At 42.6% G+C, this 20,959-nt stretch overlaps 1 protein-coding gene across 2 annotated transcripts in view; it reads right to left on the bottom strand.

The window, feature by feature from the left end:
- Window positions 1-20,959, bottom strand: part of LOC134041888 (SAM and SH3 domain-containing protein 1-like) — a 522,564-nt gene that overhangs the window by 98,496 nt on the left and 403,109 nt on the right. The window contains exon 1 of one of the 2 annotated variants that reach the window (XM_062488931.1): window positions 18,405-18,500. The exons of the other annotated variant lie outside the window; for it this stretch is intronic. Coding sequence (XP_062344915.1) covers window positions 18,405-18,500 — 96 coding nt within the window. Of the gene's footprint in view, window positions 1-18,404; window positions 18,501-20,959 lie in introns of those variants that run through there. 2 annotated transcript variants of the gene reach the window in all.

Below are 20,959 nucleotides of genomic sequence, written 5' to 3'. Positions count from 1 at the left end.
TCCCACAGATTTTCTCTGGTGGAAAAAAAAAAATTGTGAGCAATACAAATATTGAACAGAAAAACCATTCCCCAAACACCTTATTGGAAGAAAGTTACAACGTTTCCCTTAAGATTTCACTGGCACAGACCCTTCCAGAAAATAGTTTGATAGCTACGAAAAGTACACAACCCATTATTTATAAAGGGTTAAATGTAAAACAATGATTTAACAGTCTAATGAAAACAGAAATTATCTCACATTACTATTTTCAGTTGTGTTCCTAAATTTCCATTTTATAATGTACGCATGCAACGTTTTTTGGCATCATAAAACACATAGCAAAATGATGAATTGCCCTGAAACTCCCAGAGAATTAGTTCTGATATGCATGTGAATACCAAAGGAATCCATTGAGATTCCTGTTAATGGAGTGACTACAAAGGAAAGTTGGAACGATTTGGCACTTATAATAAAGTTAGAATTTATCGGTCACTGCACATCAGTTAGTTTAACGCCTTGGCAGAATCCTTTGTAATTGACATCTGAAAGTGTAAAAGAGAAAAATGTTTTGCTAGAGCGCTCTGCTGGCTGTAACATTAAGTAAAAATAAATTAATATTTTAATAGTATAATAAAATAAAAACACTAATAGCTAGGGAGGAATAACAGACTTTGCTAAGTAACAAATATATTTGATTAACCTGTATGTGTACCTAAATACTAGGCACTAGCAGAGCATGCATACTTTCTGCATAAATTTCTATGCAGCATAAGAGTTTTAGAAAAATCTTCCAAAAACACAACTATCTTACTCTGTACTTTTCTGTCTCAGAATCTGAAAAAAATGTGTTATAAAACTGCATATTCCAGTATATCCTCCTCCTATTCGGGCAGGTATTAAGAATGTCAGGAAAGAGGTCTTGACTACTGGACATATGTGCTCACTCTCCCAGCCCCTGGGTGAATTCACATAACTGCACAAACCTCAGAAATGCAAAAAGATGTGGATGCTACAAGCCTGTTTGTTCAGAGAGACAGATGGGTCTCCATCTGCACATGGCAGTGCAGGTTACAACACACAATGCAAATATATGAGTTTAAAATTAAAAGCCACTGCATCTATGGCCACAGCACATGCATAATCTGGGATTTCAGGAATAGGTCAGAAACTGAGAGGAAGACAATCTGACTTTTTTTCCTATTAAAGTATAAATGAACGTGGAAACGGCACTGGCAAAGGGAAGGTGCCTTTACACAACATGGAGCAATCATGCCCTGGCAAAGGCACATTTTTTGACCTTTACAGGCTAAGATCAGAAAAATCCATTTCCACGCCTGAAACACAGGACTACTGTGTGAAGAGTTACTGTAAACATTAGCAGCTTATTTCTGGCAGTTAGATTTTAACAGGGACGCCTACTAAAAATTTGTGGAACATGAGCCTGCATTTCAGTAATACCTTTGGTTTGGACAGCTCTAAGAAGTACATAAATGAAAGCCAGAATGTGGGCCAGAGCAAACAGGCTTGTCTGGGGAGGGGAGATGGGTAAGAGAGAGGAGGGACAAGAAAGCAGTGAAATGGGAACATCTATTGCAGGAAAACATATCTGTGCCTAATAAACACCCTCTTTTTGACAGGACTCCCATCTACACGGTACGCATCCTATGAGATATTTAAAGTGAAGCAGAACGAGCTTAGCTAGAAAGCAAGGAATGATCAGATTTTTATGGGACATTGACTAAGATGACACCCCTTTTTAGATATTTTTACTAATCATAAAAGCTTAAGAAACTTTGCATCCTTCCCTAAGCAACCTTGGACTTGTAGCAGAACTCCCTGTATTCCAAAATATACTAATACCTGATTTCAGGCTACAGTTGATTAATCTGAGTCACTATACTCCAGGTTCCTTCACAGTTATTTCTAATAAGGCAGACTGAAATCAGACCCAAACCTTTTCCAAACAGAAGAGTTAAACCTGCATCCACATCTCTGGCTAGAGCTTGTGTCTCAGTTTACTACAGTAATACACAGTGAGGACAGGCATCTGTAAGAAAACCTGCAGAGCTCCATTATAATTCTGTTACACATTTCTGACCCTCTTACCTGTCCCTTGTTACCAATGTGTATCTGCTAGGAACAGGGCTGATGTTTTGCCTTTTGGCACAGCTTCAAAATGCTTGCATTAAAAATGAACGCAACAAGCTGCGAGAGAAATATTCCCTTCTATTCCTAGGGCTCAGCAAGGACAATCTTCCATTCAGCAGAGTTAACAATTCCACTATGCATGCAATGACAGGTTCAAAGCCTGTCTTGACAGTCAGCAGGGTCAGAAATGTGAATGAGACAGAAGTGCAAGGCCAGGCAGCCAGCGTTTGCCTTGATATTCAGAAGAAGACATAAAATACTCAGTGTACAAGTCATGACATTTTTTATATTGAGAACAGCTATTTTTGAGGACGCTGAAAAGTTGTCATGGTTCCCTTGACCTCTCTATAGCCAGACACTGTGAGAACAAAAAGAACATACAGACCAGACTGATTCAATAGACTTTCTATTAATTTTTATGGCATCTGAGGGTTGAGTCATTAAACTGTGGCTTTACAGACAGAGTTATAAAAATAAATGTGATACTACTTTGTCAAGATCTCTGCAGCATGGTTAAGACCACTATAGATTCTGTACAATAAGCAGAAAGCACAATGGTATACTTTGATATCAAAGATTTTGCAGCAGTTATCTGAAATAACTGATACAACCCACTGAGTTGAGAGCACAGTCACTCTAGACCCAAAGAATTCATATTAAACCACAATTATGTAACTTTTTTCACACATATATATATATGTATATGTGTATATATATATATATATAGCTTTGCCCTATCTTTACATAAAAAAACCTCTTACTCTTTTCAAAATTCCGCAAATAAAGTGTTTCCTTCACCGGTAGCACTATAGTCTTTTCCCCCTTCACCCCCTTTTTTTACTGTAAAGCCCTGAAATCTTTGTCAAGAAGGTATAACAAAGTGTCTCTGGAAAAACCATTCTGAATGTGATTTCTGCTTTTCCCTCTTTAATTAAAATAAATTTAAAAGCACAACTATTGGGATGCCTCTCTGTGGCTTGCAACTAAGGAAGTCCTCTCTGGAAAAAATACAAATACAGTAATATACTATAATAAAAATAAAAATGTAAGTGTGCTAACAAAAAAGTTGCTTCTATGCAAATGCACATTCCAACATACTTAAAAAGTTGGTATTTATCACAAGTAGAACCAGGTCTTGACAGACAAGAATATATGCAAATTTTATTCATGAAAGTTATTTCAAAGCACCCATAATGTCCAGCTTCCCTAATAACAGTATACTGTCTTCTGTCCTCCTTTCCCCGAGGTGCTCTGCATTAAGCTCATCAAAATGTAACTCAAAGCCCTTGTCTGCTCTGATACTTAAAAGGCCACCACCATCCACCAGACTGGTCAGCAGTTAGCTACACGTTGCCACTGTCATCTTGTAAAGCAGAACAAGTCAACTCCTTAAGCCATGTAATAGCTACACCTGGCATCACCTCTCATTAGTTCTGTCTCCTTGCTCTCACTGCCTCTTTCTTTTGCACACTCTGCTGAGACTTTTTCCTCAAACTGAGTGACAATTTGGGACTGCAGTGGGTTCTAGCCTTAGACTTGGAGCAGAAACAAAGGGTAAACAAAAGAATGGCAAGGGTTAAGAAATGTACATATATCTGATAAAAGTACCATTAAGGAGATGGAGGTGAATTTCTTGTTTCAGATTTGGGAAGTTTAGCATATATTACGGGGGTGGCTTCATGTCTGAGGTAAGTTAGGGTCTAATGAAATAGATATGCAAAAGCCAAACATCTCAAGTAGATGATGATGAAATAAGTATTTCAGGGAGTTAGCCATATCAGCTGCAATAATGAAGGAGGTCTCATTAAAGCTTTTTCCTAGTAGTAGCACAGTATCACAAAACTGAATCCTCTGTGATATATGGGACAACGTAACTGAGATGTGAGTAATCATCAAAAGAATATTCTGAAAAAATCCAAACAGAAAACATGTAAAGAAAAAAATATTTGGATATTTAAAGGCAAAACAAACTGAGTAGTCAGCAGTATCTCAGGACAAGTGTGCAAGCTCAGAAAGTCTTGTTTATAGACTTGTTTCTCCAAGGTGTTAAAGTTGGTCAGAGAAAGCAAACTTTGGTAATGCTTATGTGCTAGTTTTACTAACAGAACAACTTTTCCAACCGTCAAAGCAGGAGAGGATGACTGCCTTTAAATTGAACTGTGCTATGCTTTCCTCCTGGACAGTGTGGCAGAAGGAGGACGTAGCTTGTCCAGAAAAAGGAAAGTTCACTCAAAAAAAGTCTCATCCTTCTTTCTCTGTTCCCCCTGCCCCTTCAGTGTACTATCATGCACACCTTGCTGCTTTTCTTTTAGAGCCAGGCCCATCCCAATGGACAGCAATTTCCCCCAGCCCACTGAAACCCATCAGTACTGGCTTTGGAGATGCACCAGTAAAGGAGAACACTCCAAGCCTTCCCTCATTTCTTACCACCCCAGCAGCTAAATCCTGCATGGGACCTTCCCCCTCAACTAAAACTGCTGAAGGGTAGAGGAAAGAGCACAGTCCTCTCCCACTCTGCAGCACTGGGAAAGCCCAGCAGGGATGCAGTCACCCCACGTTTCTCATAGCTGGATGAGCCTATTACCTCATGTGCACTTAGATGCAAGAGCTGCGGGGCAGCACGGCACCTTGCATCACCCAGCTTGCACCGAGCATCCCAGCATTTGGAAATGCTGCTCTTAGGAAGCTGGGTGTGACAGCAAGCACAATTACTTACTCCCACTTGTGCCATTTTGGATGCTGAGTTCCAAGAGGAAGGTGCTCTCTTGCTATCCATGTTAAGACTTCATAAAGGGCAAAGGAAATCTCAAATATCTGCCTTCACTTCAAACTGTTTTTATGAAGCGTGAAAAAAACACTGCTCTGCACACCAAGGCATGACAGGATTGCTCCTCTTTTTTGGGAGTAGGTATGGAAATCAGCAATCCTGGTTAAGGTGCCCACCAGTACAGGGCACTGCATGCCCCAGAGACACAGCCCTTGATTTGCTGTTGCAAGTGCAGAGGGCAGCGCAGCTGCCAGCAGTTGAAAGCCAGAATGCTGATATTTAAACTGCTTTCTCAAACGCTGATATTTTTCTCTTTTACCTTGCCAGAAATTCAGAAGCTTGCAGCCTAGAGGATACACCCAATACTTCTACATAAGCAAGGACTAACCTTGTCTTCACTCCTACCGCTTCCTGACAGGACGTCTTTTACCAGGAAAGGAAACAACTGTAATTGAGCATGGCAGCAATCCATGTTTCCCCCTGTAATCTTAGCAGAAGCAGAAGAGGTTTCCTGTAGCTCCTGTAAGCAAGCTGTGCCCAGGCTCCCCTTCACCAATGCCACCCCTCCTGCCTGCCTGTGCTATCCCTGCAAACCCTCACTCCTGCAGGGACCGCGTGCTCTGCACTGGCACAGAGGGGCAGTATTAATAAACTAGCTTAAATAGACACCCCACATTCATACAAATCTGAAACCAGAGAGGCTGACTCTGCCCTGAAGCACTTCAGTGAAGACTCAGCTTTTGATTCTTAACAGATGTACGGCACTGTTAACCCCAGTCTCAACCACTGTAGGTAGCATACCAATCAACTAAATATAATACTGCTCATGCAAAACTTCTTGGTGCTGGGCTCAGGTTTTTTACCACCTTAACTAAGCTGTCTCAAGTCTCTTTGGAGAGCGTTTTATTTAGGAAGAGTAAAGCACAGTTATCAAGGGATTTCAGTTCATTTAATTAAATTGAATACAATTACACTCCAGTGGGTCTTAAAAATGAAGAATCTATTTAAATACCATTTAGATGCGCATCTTTTAAGTACCACGGATTGCACAGGGCTTCATGTTCATATCAGTTAGGGATATCAACGTAGCAATAAGAACTCTATCGCTCGCCAGCTTATAATCCTTTCCACTCTGGGATTCCGTACTTTATTTACTCATTTCTCTTTATCTGTGTACAGTGACGAAGGGCTTTTTGCATTCCTATGTGTTCATACTGCTTCATCATTGCCAAGGCATTTCCTAATTAGGCTAAATAGGCCTCTTACACAAATAAAAGAGGAATATTTCTGCCTATCAACAGAGCACATCCTGCAGAGTCTGGGCTTGAATAACTGTATGGTTGCCATATCTCCCAGGTATTTCAAGCCCATATTTTTCTGAAGGGGGGACATGAAGGATGTCATGTGCTTGTTTCAAAGAAGTACTTAATCGTGTGGCTGCTGTCAGTCCAGTGGCTCTGCCCACTGATAAAAGACATGAGGACACAGAATGAAGCTGCATCAGAGAAAGCTCAGATTAGGAAAACGTTCTTCACTGAGATTTTGATCCATCACTGAAACAGGCTTTCCACGGAACTGGTCACAGCACAAAGTCCTTCAGAGTTCAAGGAGCATCTGACAGTGCTTTTAGGTACCTTGTGAGAAGCAGGAAGTTGGACTAAATGATCCTTATGGGTCCCTTCCAATTTAGATAATGTGTGATTCTTTGATCCTTTTACTGGAGACTGAATTAGTTATTCAAGTGTCGTACAACACAGAGATGCACCTCAAACGGAGGCACAAGACAGTTTGAAAAGCCCCATATGGCTAAATAAATCATAAAAAGCAGAAGCTGGCAGAACCCCAGCGTTAATGAAGCTTGCAAAAAAACTGTCTCTACTACACCCAGTGGCTGATTCTCACTAACCCAAGGCCCTGAACCACAGGCTGAAAGAGAACAACCACAGATAGAGACACTTGGACTTGGATGGCAAGCTAAGCCCTCACTTGAGCAACTTCTTTATGTATAGTGACGTGAACATCAAAAGGAGAACATCCTGCTAGCTAACCATTTGTTAGGACGGTTGTCATGCCAAAGAAAAACATCTCACCTAGTTGTAAAAGTGACAGTAACATGAAAAGAGAGTCTCAGATGGAACAAGTTTCCTCACAGACTCTGCTTCTTAGATGAAAAAAAGTGACCGCAGCCTCAAGAACACCACCCCATAAACCCAGCAAGAGTGGTAGGACAACTTCTGTATCAGACTGCATCTGAAGCCACACAAAACCAGCAGGGAGCTCTCTGAGCAAGAAGATGTTACACCACTTTTCACAGTCTGAACCATTACCGGTTTCAAAACAAAGGATGTATAGTAAACAAGCTCCTTCATTCACAGAGAATGAGGATTTGAAAGAAAACAGAGATTTTGCTGTATGACTCTTTCAAAGGTAAAGGAAAATGATGTATTTTCAGATATAGCAATCTCTTCAAAACTTCAGAGGTACAAGGGCTGGCTCAGAGGGAGTTACATGGGAACAAGAAAACAGGGCATCAGACTGTCTCTAGGAAAATAGTAAATTGCACTCTCACCCCCAGCTTGTTTCAGGTAACCAGCCCTCTGCTACCAATTACCCATTCAAAGCATCTGCTGGCAATACCTTGATGGTTTAGCTTTACATGACTCATATACACACCATTGGTTACCCACCTATAGCCTGCATTTGTCTCCAAGCAAAAACAAAACAAGGTGTGACCAACTAGACATGAAGGCTTACTTTGTACTACTGATACCCCTACTCAGTGCCTGAAAAAAGACTTTTTATTTCTGGACTAAGGTTAAATCTCCATTATTTATTTCCCACGTGCTCCCTGACATCCACACCATTCAGTCACCTCCTCTGGGCCTCCAGGAAGCCAGGCTGCACACTGACCTTCCCCTGCCAAGGTCCCAGTGCGTGCTCCAGCCATTTCCTGCCATGAAGGCGGCAATTCTTCCTTTCACATGATCCTTCTAAATCCCTCTTCCTAGCAGTTGCAAGTTACCCTTTCAGCTGGGACTCTTTTTGCTTTTCTGGCCACAGGAATACAACTCTGGATACTGACTCACTGCACCTCCATCCCCTGTCATCCTCTGTTTCTGCTTTATATGAGAGGTATTTTCCTAAGAGAGGCATGAGTCTGGAGAAAAACCCCTGCTTCGCTATTTTTTAATTTTTTGCTTTTATAAAGTGCTCAAGCCCCCCCAGCAACCAATCTGCCTAAGAAAGGCAGGAGGGTCAGCAGAAGTTAACATACCTTTTTATCCCCCTTTCCTCTCTCTCTCATGGCAGTTCATAAAATAATTAACTATCTGTAAGCATTCTGCAGTAGTTATTAGGTTTGGCAGATGAAAAACAAAGATTTGTACAATCTTTTGTATTCTATTTACACTTGAGACAAGGATTAAAACCCACAAGTAACTTGGCAAAGATTCCTTGAAGAAAGTACCGTTCCATCAGAGAGCAATACAGCATTAAGAACATCCACCTCTTTTTTTTTTCCTTCTACTTTTGGTAATTAGAAACTCAAACTCCACAGTAACCAAATCCAGTGAGACTCATCATGACTAGGTTAACAAGGATATGCAGAAGGATCCCTTTCCCTTCTCATCTTTGTGTGACCACACACCATATGTGGTATGAAGCTGTTCTTTATCATCACCATCATGCCAGTACTTTGGAGAGGTCCTTGACCTTATGTTCCCTTTTAACTTCCTGAGTTTAGATAGCTATCATGCAAAGCTTAGGTTTTACAAAGTTTATCCATCTGCGCATATATACTCACTCCCTGACACAAAATATAAACAATGCATTTCTGGGTTTGGGCTGAGCAGAAAACAATACACCTCACTGAACTGAAACGTCCCAGTGTCCCTTCAAATCAGCACACATCAGAACATGGCATCACAGGATTACACTCCATTTCTTGTCTCATTGTAAAGCACTCAAAGGTAGGTGTGATTAGACAGGAAAACGGAATTCTTAAGGATAGGACAGTCCTTTTGTATTGCAGGTACAACAGAGTGGTCTCCACTGATTAAACAAGAAATGAAACAGACCTTTCCCCCAAATCTCATGAGAAAAATTTCCTCTAGAAATTTCCTTTCCTGACCAGGTTTTTTTGATTTTGAAGTACAGTATCCTTACCAGTCCCCTGATAAAATGTTGCACAGGGAAATCTTTCTCTCCAATCTTTGTATAAAGCATGAGATGTCCTCAAAAATACTCTGAAGCATCGTGTTTTTCAAGCATAAACATACAGACATCTTGAAGATGGAAACTTGAAGACAGGAACCACAGCTAACATACAACACGCAGCCCACACCTTTTCCTGTTTTACAATGGTTATTTATTAATTCTAAGGTGGAAAAGAAACCTAATAATGGACTGGAAATCACAACCTCCCAGTGCTGGTGGATATTATGTATGAATACAAACACATTTATGTATAAAACAGGATTTTTCTTATTTTCATCCTCAGAGATTATAAACTGCAGTTTAAATGCAAAGGATTTATCATCAGCTTTCAGAGCTACTGCACTAAAGTGGCCAACCACTAAAGCTCCAAAACTCACAAGTATTAAATATTATTCTGTGTAACTGAAGGCTGCATTAAGTCTATGCAGTGATATTGATAACAATATGAAGCATATCTGACATGGATGGTGAAAGGAGATTACTCTTAATTTAGCAACAGAAAATATGTATTTTCAATTTGTGCTCCATCCCTAGGATTGCACTAGAAATTTCTCATGTAACAACACCTTTTGGCTGAATTGCAACATGCAGCACATGTCTGCTGGAAAACAGAAAGCACAGAACCAAAAGAGAAAGAAAATATTTCAGAACCGTAACAGATATGGATAAACAGAGATAATAAACAGGCAGAACACAAATGTCCATGGAAATGTATAATGTGTAAACTCCAGATTCTTCAGCAGTGACATATAATTTCTAAAGGCATATATTATGACTCACAAGATATTACTCAGGCAAGCAAAATTCCTTAAAAGCCTAAAATGCCTTTTCTTTTCTGAAGTGCAATGTAACACTATGCAATCAGCTCCAGCACATGTTTTCATCCAAGCTCCAGCTGTGGATGTGCACTTGCTGACAGAACTTTTAACAGTGCCACCATGGTGCAATGAGCTCTCACGCTTCCTCTGTCAGGCTGTGCTGGGGTTGCAGTGAAGCAAAGAACAAGCTCTGCAGAGCAGGGTCAGCTTGGTGCTGGCATTGAAAGGGGCAGGAGGCTCAGCTCATCTGAACTTGTGAAAGAACAACAAATGATACATTTTCCTTTTTTCTTAAAAGCCTACGAGCCACACACTGCTCTGCTATAAATAAACTCATGCCTTAGGCTCCTGAAGTTTTGATGTAAACAGTGCAGAAAGAAGACCCTTTACCTTTTGTTTAGTTTCTGTTTTCATCATACTTTTCAGCACTACACAAAGCATCTTCAGTTGCAGGTGAGAGGGTTAGGAGCATCTTGCAATCAAGACATAGTTCAATGTATTTTCAATTAAATATTGTAACAAGCATGGTACGGTTTCCACTATCATCTATCAGCTCTTGTCATGCTTGCTGCAAACCTTTCAAAGCATTGCTTTTATTATTATATTAAACAGTTACCTGATCTCCTTTACACACACTCCCACGCACAAAGAATATACTCCAGGTGGAGAACATTGTGAGATTAAATATTAGTAGGCTGTTACCTCCAAAGAGCAAAAGGACTGTGTATCATCATAAATACAGTAACAATAATGAAACGTAAAAGGATGTATTTATATTCTGGATAATTGCATTAACATGCTTGTAACCTTCATGGTGTATGTTTACCCATGCACATGAAAACAGACATATCTTCTGTATCTGATGATGCAAACTGATCTCAAGAGCATATCCCCATGTCCATGCAGGGCCACAGGGAAGTCAAATCACCAAAGTCTAACGGGCTCGTAGGAGAGCAGATCTGCAACAACTCTCCAACCAGATCACACTCAGGTTTTGACATGGATATTAGGAAACAGTTCTCCAATTTATTGTATGACTTTCCACTAAAAAACCTGAAAGTGTGATTTATTGTTGTATTTAATCATAGTTGTATTATACTCTTAAGCGTCTCCATCCAATTTTCCAGCTACACCCTGCTTAAAACTGTTTTTCAGATAGGTTATACAATCCCCACTCTTAATTTCCAGCTCTTCATAGGAAACATGCCTCTAAAACTTGTATGTAGCTCAAAAATGCTTATACAGGTGTCATTAGAACTTAAACCATTATGTATTTTATTATACTAATCTTAGTTCAAATAAACCTGGTACATTATAAGTCTGTGTTCCAAAACACGGTGGTAGACAAGAAAATTCTGCTATCACCATAAGCCAGGAAAAATGTTGCCCTTACCTCCAGAAGATGAAAGCAGAGCCAGGATGCCCACACCTGACCTACACCACAGGAACTACATTGTGGGGAGAGATGGCACAGGCACCTCCTTTTATTTTTATTATGGTTATTTTCAATAATGGAAATTTGTGTTGTGAACCTCTGTGCCCAAAATGTTGTAATTTTTCCCTGCCAATGAGTTGTCTCTTGATGTCAGGCAGAAATAAAACCCCTTAATAACTCTTTACCTTATTACATGTCTACATGTATTTTAATGGAGAACATATTTTTATAATAGAAACCTTACTTTTAGACTGGCACATATGAAACCAAATTTCTTCCTTTTGTCCATTTTCTCATGAAAAACACGGAACCCAGATCCTTCAAAGCCACCTCAGTATCCCTGCAGTCACAACCATCTTCCTCCTCCTCCCACCACTAATAATGCCATCAGACAAAGCAGCAGGTTCATTAGTCATCAGCTGTGTCAAGCAATCACCAAGAGAAAAATTGTTAGCCGCATTCACTGTTAAAACAGGTATTATGACAAATCACTTTGCTGGGTCATTATAAAGTAATTCCTATTCCTCCTGTCTTTCTGAACCTCCTAAAGTCCGAACACAGCGTGTACTCTATGACCATTAATACTGTTAATTAATACAAGCAGGTATAATACAAGCGGAAAAGAAGAAGGCCTGGGCTGCTGCAAGAAGGAAAAGCTACAACCACAGATTCCAAATGACAAGAGGGTGACCCAGAAAGGTCCAGGAATCAGGGCTGGGTGCACCAAGCCCTTAAGCACTCTCTCCTTCACAGTGCCACCTCTGAAGGGAAAAAAATTCCTGAAGGAACACAGCCCACGGCCAAAACTGGAACAGTTCAACCTGGGTCTGGAAGGAGAGATTCTGGCTCAAACTCCTTTGCCCTGGGCACTACCCGTTCCCTCTGTCCCTTGGCTCTGTGCCACATCCAGCAGTGACCCGGTGCTCCGTTTCCACGCCCTGGTTCCTCCACTCTGCTCCTGTTCACACAGCACTTTATACAATCAGCACTAATTTACACAGATTTATACACAGCATCAGACTAAGTTAAATTAATCATTACCTACTTTTGTAAAAAGTAATTTGCCCTAAGATACACTAAAAATAAGAAGTTTTCACCTGGCTGTAGAAAATCGTAACCAACATGTGTAGCACAGTATATTGTATTCCATGTAATAGAAGTCCTTCTTTAAGTGCTTATGTGCAACAACTTTTCTTTTTCCACATCAATTTTTCCATTTTCTTTCTGCTTAGAGACTGCCATTCTTTTCATATCCACAAAAGGAAGAAGGCATCATTACAGGCAAATTCTAGCAATCTTGTATTCCACTGCTCTTAAAAAACAGAGCTTGGTTGACTGACTTTCAAAAGATGAAAAAAGTATAAAGTAAAAGAGTATTTACAAGTTGGTATTCACAGCAAATCAGCAAGAGAAAGAATTTGCTTTCAAGAAAGAATGAAGAAGGCACCAGAACCAAAAGCTCTTATCACTCCTCATGGTGTAGGGTCTTAGGGGGACTAAACTCTCTGATGGAGACATCTGTTTTATGTGCCATGACATGCAAGAAAAAGCCTAGACCAAAGGTTATCTCTGTGAGCGGTCTTTTCTCATAAAGGGATTAGCACTGCTAGGCATAACATTTCATGGAAAGGCAAAGGAGATGCAACAGGTTAAGTTTACAGTATAAAATTGAATCCAACACCTAAACTGATAGTCAATTGCTCTCTCTTTTGACTTCTTTATTTGAAAGCAAAATATCCTCCATGGTTTTGTAAAATAGAAAAAGTAATATCTGCTAGTCTGAAAGCAGAGGCCAGGCCTTCTGGGTTCATCCTTATTGTTGCAAGGGGAATATGCTTTAGAAAATGTACTCCAAATAGAAGTCAGAACAAAAATGTTTTGAATCAGAACATCCCAAAGCATGTTTTGAGTTAATTACACAGTGCCACAGGCACTTTGCTGACATGTCATCATTAAAAATCATAAAAAACAAGTATATTGCATTTTCAAAAGCACATTCTACCTGAAGCAGTTATTCAGTTGCCTGCACGTTTCCACAGAGCTGTGCTGAGCATCCATGATCTCAGCAGTAGTGGCCTTTTGCTGCCAATCTGACACCAGAAAAACAGAGTCACCCAAAGACAAACTGAGAGAGCAACAGAACAGTGATTTCCATAGGAGGTTACAGTGATTTAATGAGGGTTTAAGGAAGATCAGTCCTGGAAGAAATCTTCAGCTGCCACAACTCCTCCTGGCAGTTCTACAACTGCTTTTATCAGTTTGGGATCTACTTCCCTGATCCTTCCAGATATCCAGACTCCCTGGCTTAATATCAAATTCCTCTTCCCAAAGTATGTTAGCCAGTATCCAAATTATATGTTATCACAGCAGCATTATCAGTTGGCATCTTTCTCTCTTTTGGTTTTTTTCTATATTACTTTGATAAGAAATTCAAATAGTCACTTTAGCACGGAGACCAAGACAGATTATATATGTAAATAGTATGACTCTCGGTAGCCAAGTGAGCTTTATGGCTCTCAAAATACTGTGCTCTCTTCAACTAACAGCAGATGGTGGGATAGGGCTGGTTTTCTCTCAGCATTAACTGCAAAATATTACCAAAAAAGAAAATTCTTTTTGTTTGTTTCAGCTGTTATAATTGATTCAGTAGTTTGAAACAAGAAACTAAATACTGCTTTGAAATAAAAAGCTGAAAAGACTTCTAATTCCATGGCATCTCTTTCAAGTTCTGTTGTATCTTTTGCATCTTGGCCATTGAAGACAGAATCTCCTCATACAAATAAAATACTTTCTTTGGTGAAACTCCTGTTCTACTAAATTTCATCAGAGTTTTGCCAATGATTTCATTAACGTCAGGATTTTGACCCCGATCTCTCTCCTATATTTATACAAAAGAACTGTGCATAAAAAAGAGGGGCACTGGAATGACTTCCCTGTACTTAAGACAATAGCCCATGTTTTGAAAGTACATCTTTAAAAGAATTAAGTTCATGACTTTCATTTCATGTTAAAATTTTTTCCCAGATCTCATAACATACAAACTTTTAGACCTTTAGCAACAAAGAGTTTGCTACCACCGCATCAATACATGATTCTATGCCAAAAATATCCCTTTTTTATAGCATTGAGTTTTGGCAATGCAGAAAATTTCTTTATTACTGCTCATAGTCTACCGCTCTCTAAAACCTTAATACACTTCCAAAATCCACCATTTCTTTCAAACACTGAAAATTATAATTATCCAATACATTCCAGCATGCGCTTGCTACAGACTAAGCAAAAGCTTCTGGGTGTAATTTTATTATCTAGCAAGCTCCATTAACAGCACAAATAGCTTGAGGTGCTTATACCACACCTGTACCTATAGAACATTTCATTAGAAAAGTGCAAAAGGGAAAAGCCACATTTACTTCCGCATGACCTAATACAGCTGCAAGCATACACTCAGTATTTATCAAGTACAGGGCTATTATGTGACTTCAAAGTCCATAAAATATGCTCCTTACAAGCAGCACTTGACAACTATTCGCTTCCCCTCCAGACCTGGGATCTGCCATCACAGGTTCCTCCTCCTGAGGTCCTATTTTAAGGAACATAATGAAAAACACACAAACAATGAAATATATTTATCCATAGAAATATGGAGATGTATCAATATAAATATTTATACAAATATCAATTTTTATTTCAAGTAACTTCATGTCAGTGGGCTGACACTATGGCCTCGTCCTAATTCCGCACCTAGAGTAGACACCACCACACAAGACTTCCAGCAGGGCCAGTGGGAGGAAGGCAACGTTTTCCCCTCCTCTTTCCCACTGCTCTAACTTCTCAGTATGAGGAGGGAAGAATCAGGCATTTTATCACTTCTAGGGAAAGCCATCTTTTTTACCGTAAGGAGAGCAAATTGCTGGAACAGGCTGCACAGAGAGATTGTGCAGTTTCTGTCCCTAGAGGTTTTCAAGACATGACTGAGTAAAGCCCCAGGCAACCTCACCTGACCTCGGAGCTGTCCCTGTTTCAGCTTGAGGATAGGCTAGATGCTGCCTAAGGTTCTTTGCATCCTGTATCATCCCACAGTCATGGCTTAAGAATGCATTTTTCTCTTTCATGCCATCAACAAACTTTTGATGATCACCTTCTTTCTTAATTTCATTCTAGTTTTCTCCTTCCAAGATTACAGAATCACAGAATGGCATCTGTTGGAAGTGACCTTAAAGATCATCTAGTTCTAATACCCCTGCCATGGGCAGGGACACCTTTCACTAGACCAATTTGCTCAGAGCTCCCCATCCAAGCTGGCCTTGAACTGGACATGCACAGCTTTGGGCAAATTCGTGCCAGCGCCTAAACACCCTCACAGTAAAGAATTTCTTCCTAATATCTAATCTAAATCTATCCTCTACTAATTTAAAGCTACTCCCCCATGTCCTGTCAGTACATGCCCTTGTAAAAAGTCTTCAAATCGGCTCCCTGCATGTACTGGAAGTCTGCAACTAGGTCACCCTGAACCCTCCTCTTCCCCAGGCAGAACAATTTCAATACGTTAGCCTTTTCTTCACAGGAGAGATGCTCCATCCCTCCTTTCCTGTACTGGGGACCCCAGAACTGGATGGAGCACTGCAGGTGGGAGAGATCTTGGCTCTTCTCTCCTGCCTCTCTCCCTCTGCTAGTGCATTCCTTTGGTAGCTTCCAGGCTGTTGCAGAGTCAACCCAGCCAGCATATCACTGCACCAACTTTTTCATGTATAGAGGCGTCCCCAGTGAATCACTCTGGTTGTCTACATCTGTGCTGCCCAGACAGTTTGAGTCATGAACTGCTACAGATCCCAAGAAATTAAGACCCATGCTCTTAACATAATTGACCATGCAAAAGAAGCAAGCCAGCTACACAGGCCACTGATGTGGCATCATAGACTACAACCAACCAGCTTCCCATTCGGAAGCCACAACTCCAATTTACTGCTTGCCTTTAGCAGCACAGGTTTGAAAGAAACAAAGCTCTAACCATTACAAAGATGAGCAGTGGAAATGGCACTGGAGCTACCTCTTCCTTGCCTTCAAACAGGGAGGGACAGAGCACTACTTAAGTTTATACTCAGTTCATATTAGGACCTTATTTTGCAGCCCCAAAGACTAGAAACTCTTTCAAAATCTACATCTGAAGAAAACTGACAGTATGCAGTGAGTAGAGCTTCTGTCTTCCCTGTTATAGGGGATCCAACACAATGTATCTTTTCATATTTGTAGCTGTGTTGCAACACAAAACACTGAAGTAAGAAATGCTAATAATGCCCGGTGATGCTTACAACAGATATAAACCAGCAACTTCATAATCACAAGATTATTCCTTTCCGTAAAGCTGACCAACTCTAAGACAAATGATTTTAGCATAGTTCTATTAGAAGACAAATAATGATTAAATAACTCTGTTTTCCCAGGAAGGAAACTAGCTTGCATGGCCAAAAGAAACCTATTCAAATTATTAATTGTGTGACAATCAGATCTTTTTCTGCACAGAGCTTCAGCATGCTAGGCTGTTGGTCTGCCCTCCTCAAACACTCCTTCCCAGGCATCCAATAGCACTTTGCTCTTACTAAATGCAGTACTGAAACCTGCCAGAAAAAGAGAGAAAGAGACTGTTCATAGAGTACCAACTGTGTGCTCCTTACAAACTGGCAGAACTGACTCTGCTTGCATTCTTAGATTTAAATTGCTAATACTGAAAAAGTGTACACAGTTGGATGCTATTAAACTGAACGTCAAGTCAATGGAGAAATTCTACGAAGAAAAGGAACGAGACAGGTTTTTAACCTTTGAATATTAACAATAAAGTCCACGTGGTAAAAAAAAACAAAAACGCAGCATAAAATGCTAATTAAATTCTCTGTTCAATTCTATAACATTTCTTCTGAACTAGATCCTATGGGTTTACCATTCATTATATTCCACGGCAGTTTTCCAAAAAGTATTTCTCGTAATATTCTTGAATGCATGCTGGTTAAATGTTAAGAACAAAAACTAACACGCATCAAGCCTATTCATTTGCTTTTAAAGTGAATAAACAGGCACTCCACTGTTGATTACCACATTCCTGTATCACTGGAAGGCTGCCAGCTCCAGTACGTATATAACGTTAGTATTTGTTTTTTTGCTGAGTGGCAGTCCTCTGCGGTAATTATCATGTTGCGCCTAAAGTAAATATTACTCTCTCGCTGCAAGTAGAAATAAAGGATTGACTCTTCCTGTATTTTTACTGTTTGCCATCCAGTCCATCCTGTCGGTACGCGACGTGCCCATTAAACATAATTCCTTGAGCCCTCGTTACTGGGGCCATCTCTTTTGTCTGTAACCAGTGAATTACGAGGATTAGTCCCTCCTCAGAAGATCACCGGCGCAGAAACTCCACGGGCCGTAACCGAGCAACTCGTCTCCGAAAAACTCCCGGGAGTAAGAGCTCCAAAGCCGGCGCCTGGGAGTGCCGCGGGGCGCCGGGAGCGCTGCGGGACGGGCGGCCCCCCCCAGGCGGGGGCTTCACCCCGAAACGCGTGCGGGGGACGCGGAGGCTGAGGCGACACCGCCTTCAGCCCAAGCTGCCCCGAATCGGCGGCACGCCGGGGCAGCTGGGGGGACAATGCGCCCATTGATCGGCTGAACCGGCGCTCCTGGGCGCGTCCCCGCCAGCGGGCAGCCCCTGCGCGGACCCGCTCCTTGGCGGTGCTCGGCGCCAAGGGGCCCTTCCGCCACTTCCACCGCGACAGCCCAAAGAGCTCTGCTCCAGAACCTCGACGAAGCCGGCCACCGACACAACGGTGGCTTTGCCCGTGAAGTTACCTTTTTTGGGACGTACGTGCCCGCAGAAGCCGGGCACGCTCCAACTCGGGCAAACTCCGCAGCAGGTGCCTGGAAGACCCGGCGAGCGCTCCGCAGCATCTGCATCCCCCCACCCGAACCCCGAACACCCGTCCCGCGGCAGGCTGCCCCCGCGGCCGCCCCAGTCCCAGACCCCGGTCCCAGACCCCGTCCCCACCGCACTCACCAGGATGCCCATCACGTCCGCCCACAGCTGGGCGAACACCTCCGACGTGCCGCTCTCCGCCGGGGTGGCGGGGCTGTCCGCCCGCTCCCCCTCCATGCCCCGGCCCGGCCGTCGGATCACCGCCGGCTCCCCGCCGCCGCCGCGGCCGGCCCGCCCCGCCCCGCCATCCTCCTTCCTTCCCTCCCCCGCCCCGCTCCGGCCCGGCCCGCCCCGGGACACCGCGGGACAGCCCCGCCGCCGCCACCGCCCCTCAAACTTTCGACCCAGCGACAGAGAGGCTGGGTGCCTCCTTCCCCGCCCGCCCGCGGGCTCGCCCGGCGCATGTGGCCGCCCCAGGGCGGCAACAAAGGGCCCCAGCGCCGCCCCGGCGGCTGCGAGCCCCCCAAAAGCAAAGAGCCGGGGTCGGGACGCGCGTGGTCGCTGGCGTAGCTCTTGCTGCCATTCCCGGTACCACTCGCCTGACGGCCGGGAGCTCCAGCGGCCAAGTCAACAGAGCTTTCTTAACACTGGGGAAAGACTGGGAAGAGATGCCAGCCGCACACATTACACGGCGGCAGCACAAGGGGCACCTGGTTAGTTCAGGGTTAGAGTTTGTGTACCGCTTTGTTTTCCATCGTTCTCCCGAGGAGCGGTGGTCTGTCACCTATCGCCCTTGGGGAGGACTTTGAAAACGCTGTCTCCCCAACGTCTGTGCCTCGTGCCCCCTCTGGTACCACCCCCAATCCCCATTATAGTCAAATAATTATTAACTACAGTCAGCAGCAGCAATGCTCCTGCATTCTACCTGGGAAACTGCTAAGTGCCCTCCCCCACGCACTTCTTGGGGCTGGCACGTTAAATAACAGTGGCCAAACCCCACTGCCTGTGTATGGAAAGAGTGGCAGAGGTCTGCAGAAGATTGACCTGAAGGCCTACCCCACTACCTCACGCCTCACTCCAGCTTCTGCTGTGACCAGCAGCAAGGAAATCCTTTACTCTTAGTGGTCATTCCTAAGCTTTGAAATGTTTGGATGCTTCTTGAAAAGCTACTGTTTCAAGCTGCCATTTATTGGAAGCACCTGTCTGCACTGGGTGTGAGGGAAAGTGATGTATTTAATGGATACGCAGCTGTCACACACTGGCCAAGCATTTTGAGAGCTCCCAAAGCTGAGCAATCAGTACTCCAACATCCCTGCTACCCTGCTTACTGCCAGGCTGTATGTTATATGCCCTGCACCACCCAAACAAAACTCAGACCCTGCCCTAGAACCTGTGCTCCCCTCCAGGCTCTCTGTTCAGCCCCAGGGTCTCCTGGCACCAGCTCCCCTCAGCCCACTCGCCAGCCCTACAGCTGACAAGGCTCCCACTGAGCGCACAGCACCGGTGGCCTGGGAGGGCTGGAGCAACAAATGATACCATTTGCTGTCAGGGCTAAAAATAGTATCTGGAGAATGAAAAAAAGGAAAAGTGGGGTTATTGCACTCATCTTCCCTCAATGTTCTCAGCAATGCTCTTTATCTATCCTGGAAGCTAAGATTGTGTATTTTAGCTTGTAGGCTAGCACTGAAGAGAAAAGCTGGCCAAAACCCTTTCTCATGAACTAACACAAAAAAAAGGGACAAGACTTTTCCAAGAACTCTGTTATTGCAGCTTTTGCTAGAGTGGTCAACAGCACAAACTGAACAGAGGAAAGGAGGTGGGGAGCAGAGGCAGAAAAAGTAAAAGAGAATTATGCTGAGAGAAAGTGGTAAAGAAACCACCTATGATTTTACTGCCCCTCCTTTAGGATGCACACGTAGGATACACCCTGTGTAATGCATCCTATTGACTAGTAATGAGAAATAATGAAAGGTCCAAAAATAAAATCTCTTCTAATTGACCTTTAAATTGTACACAACTATAAGCCTATGAAGTACAAGACTAAAGGCGTGTCAGTGAAGTCTCTTGGCACTCTGAGATGGCTTGCATAACTCAAAACTGGTTTAATTAGTCAGGGGTAATTTACTGACTGACCCTCTGAAATTCACGTTGAACCACTTATAGTAGTAATGTCAATCTACTTTAAAATATCTGAACAAGGCACACTTCATCTCAGGATTTAAGCACTCTGGGCTCATCATACACACTATCTCCTGTACTTCGCCTTTTTTATAGATGGAGGCATACTAAGGAAAAAAATCAAGCAAAACAACAACTCTGCAGCACAAACTCTAAACCCCCTCATTGCTGCATCTTGGGCGGCAACAGATTAAGATCAAATAGGTGCAAGGGGCAGTACTCCCACTTGCCCAGCCCCTCCCTGCCGACGAGGTCATTGCTTCTGTGTAATGATGACTATATCACTTACAGAACCAGGTCCTGAATAGCCACACTTTTCAGTCTTGCAGTGCAAACTGTGGTGGTCCCAGAGTTGCTTCCTGAGCCATTATGTCATCCTTTTTGTGGAGGTAGCAGCTTTCATCAGAGGAGCATGATGCATGGCTGTGGCAGTCTTACCCTCAGCCTTTAATGTGAGACACAGAGCCTTTGATTTCAAGAAAGTGAGATAAGGAAAGAAAGATCTTGCAAAATCACGA

This window comes from Cinclus cinclus, chromosome 3, assembly GCF_963662255.1.
Source record: "Cinclus cinclus chromosome 3, bCinCin1.1, whole genome shotgun sequence".
Taxonomy (NCBI): domain Eukaryota; kingdom Metazoa; phylum Chordata; class Aves; order Passeriformes; family Cinclidae; genus Cinclus; species Cinclus cinclus.
Note: the sequence above shows the minus strand (reverse complement) of the source record. Positions and strands in the feature narration are given on the sequence as shown.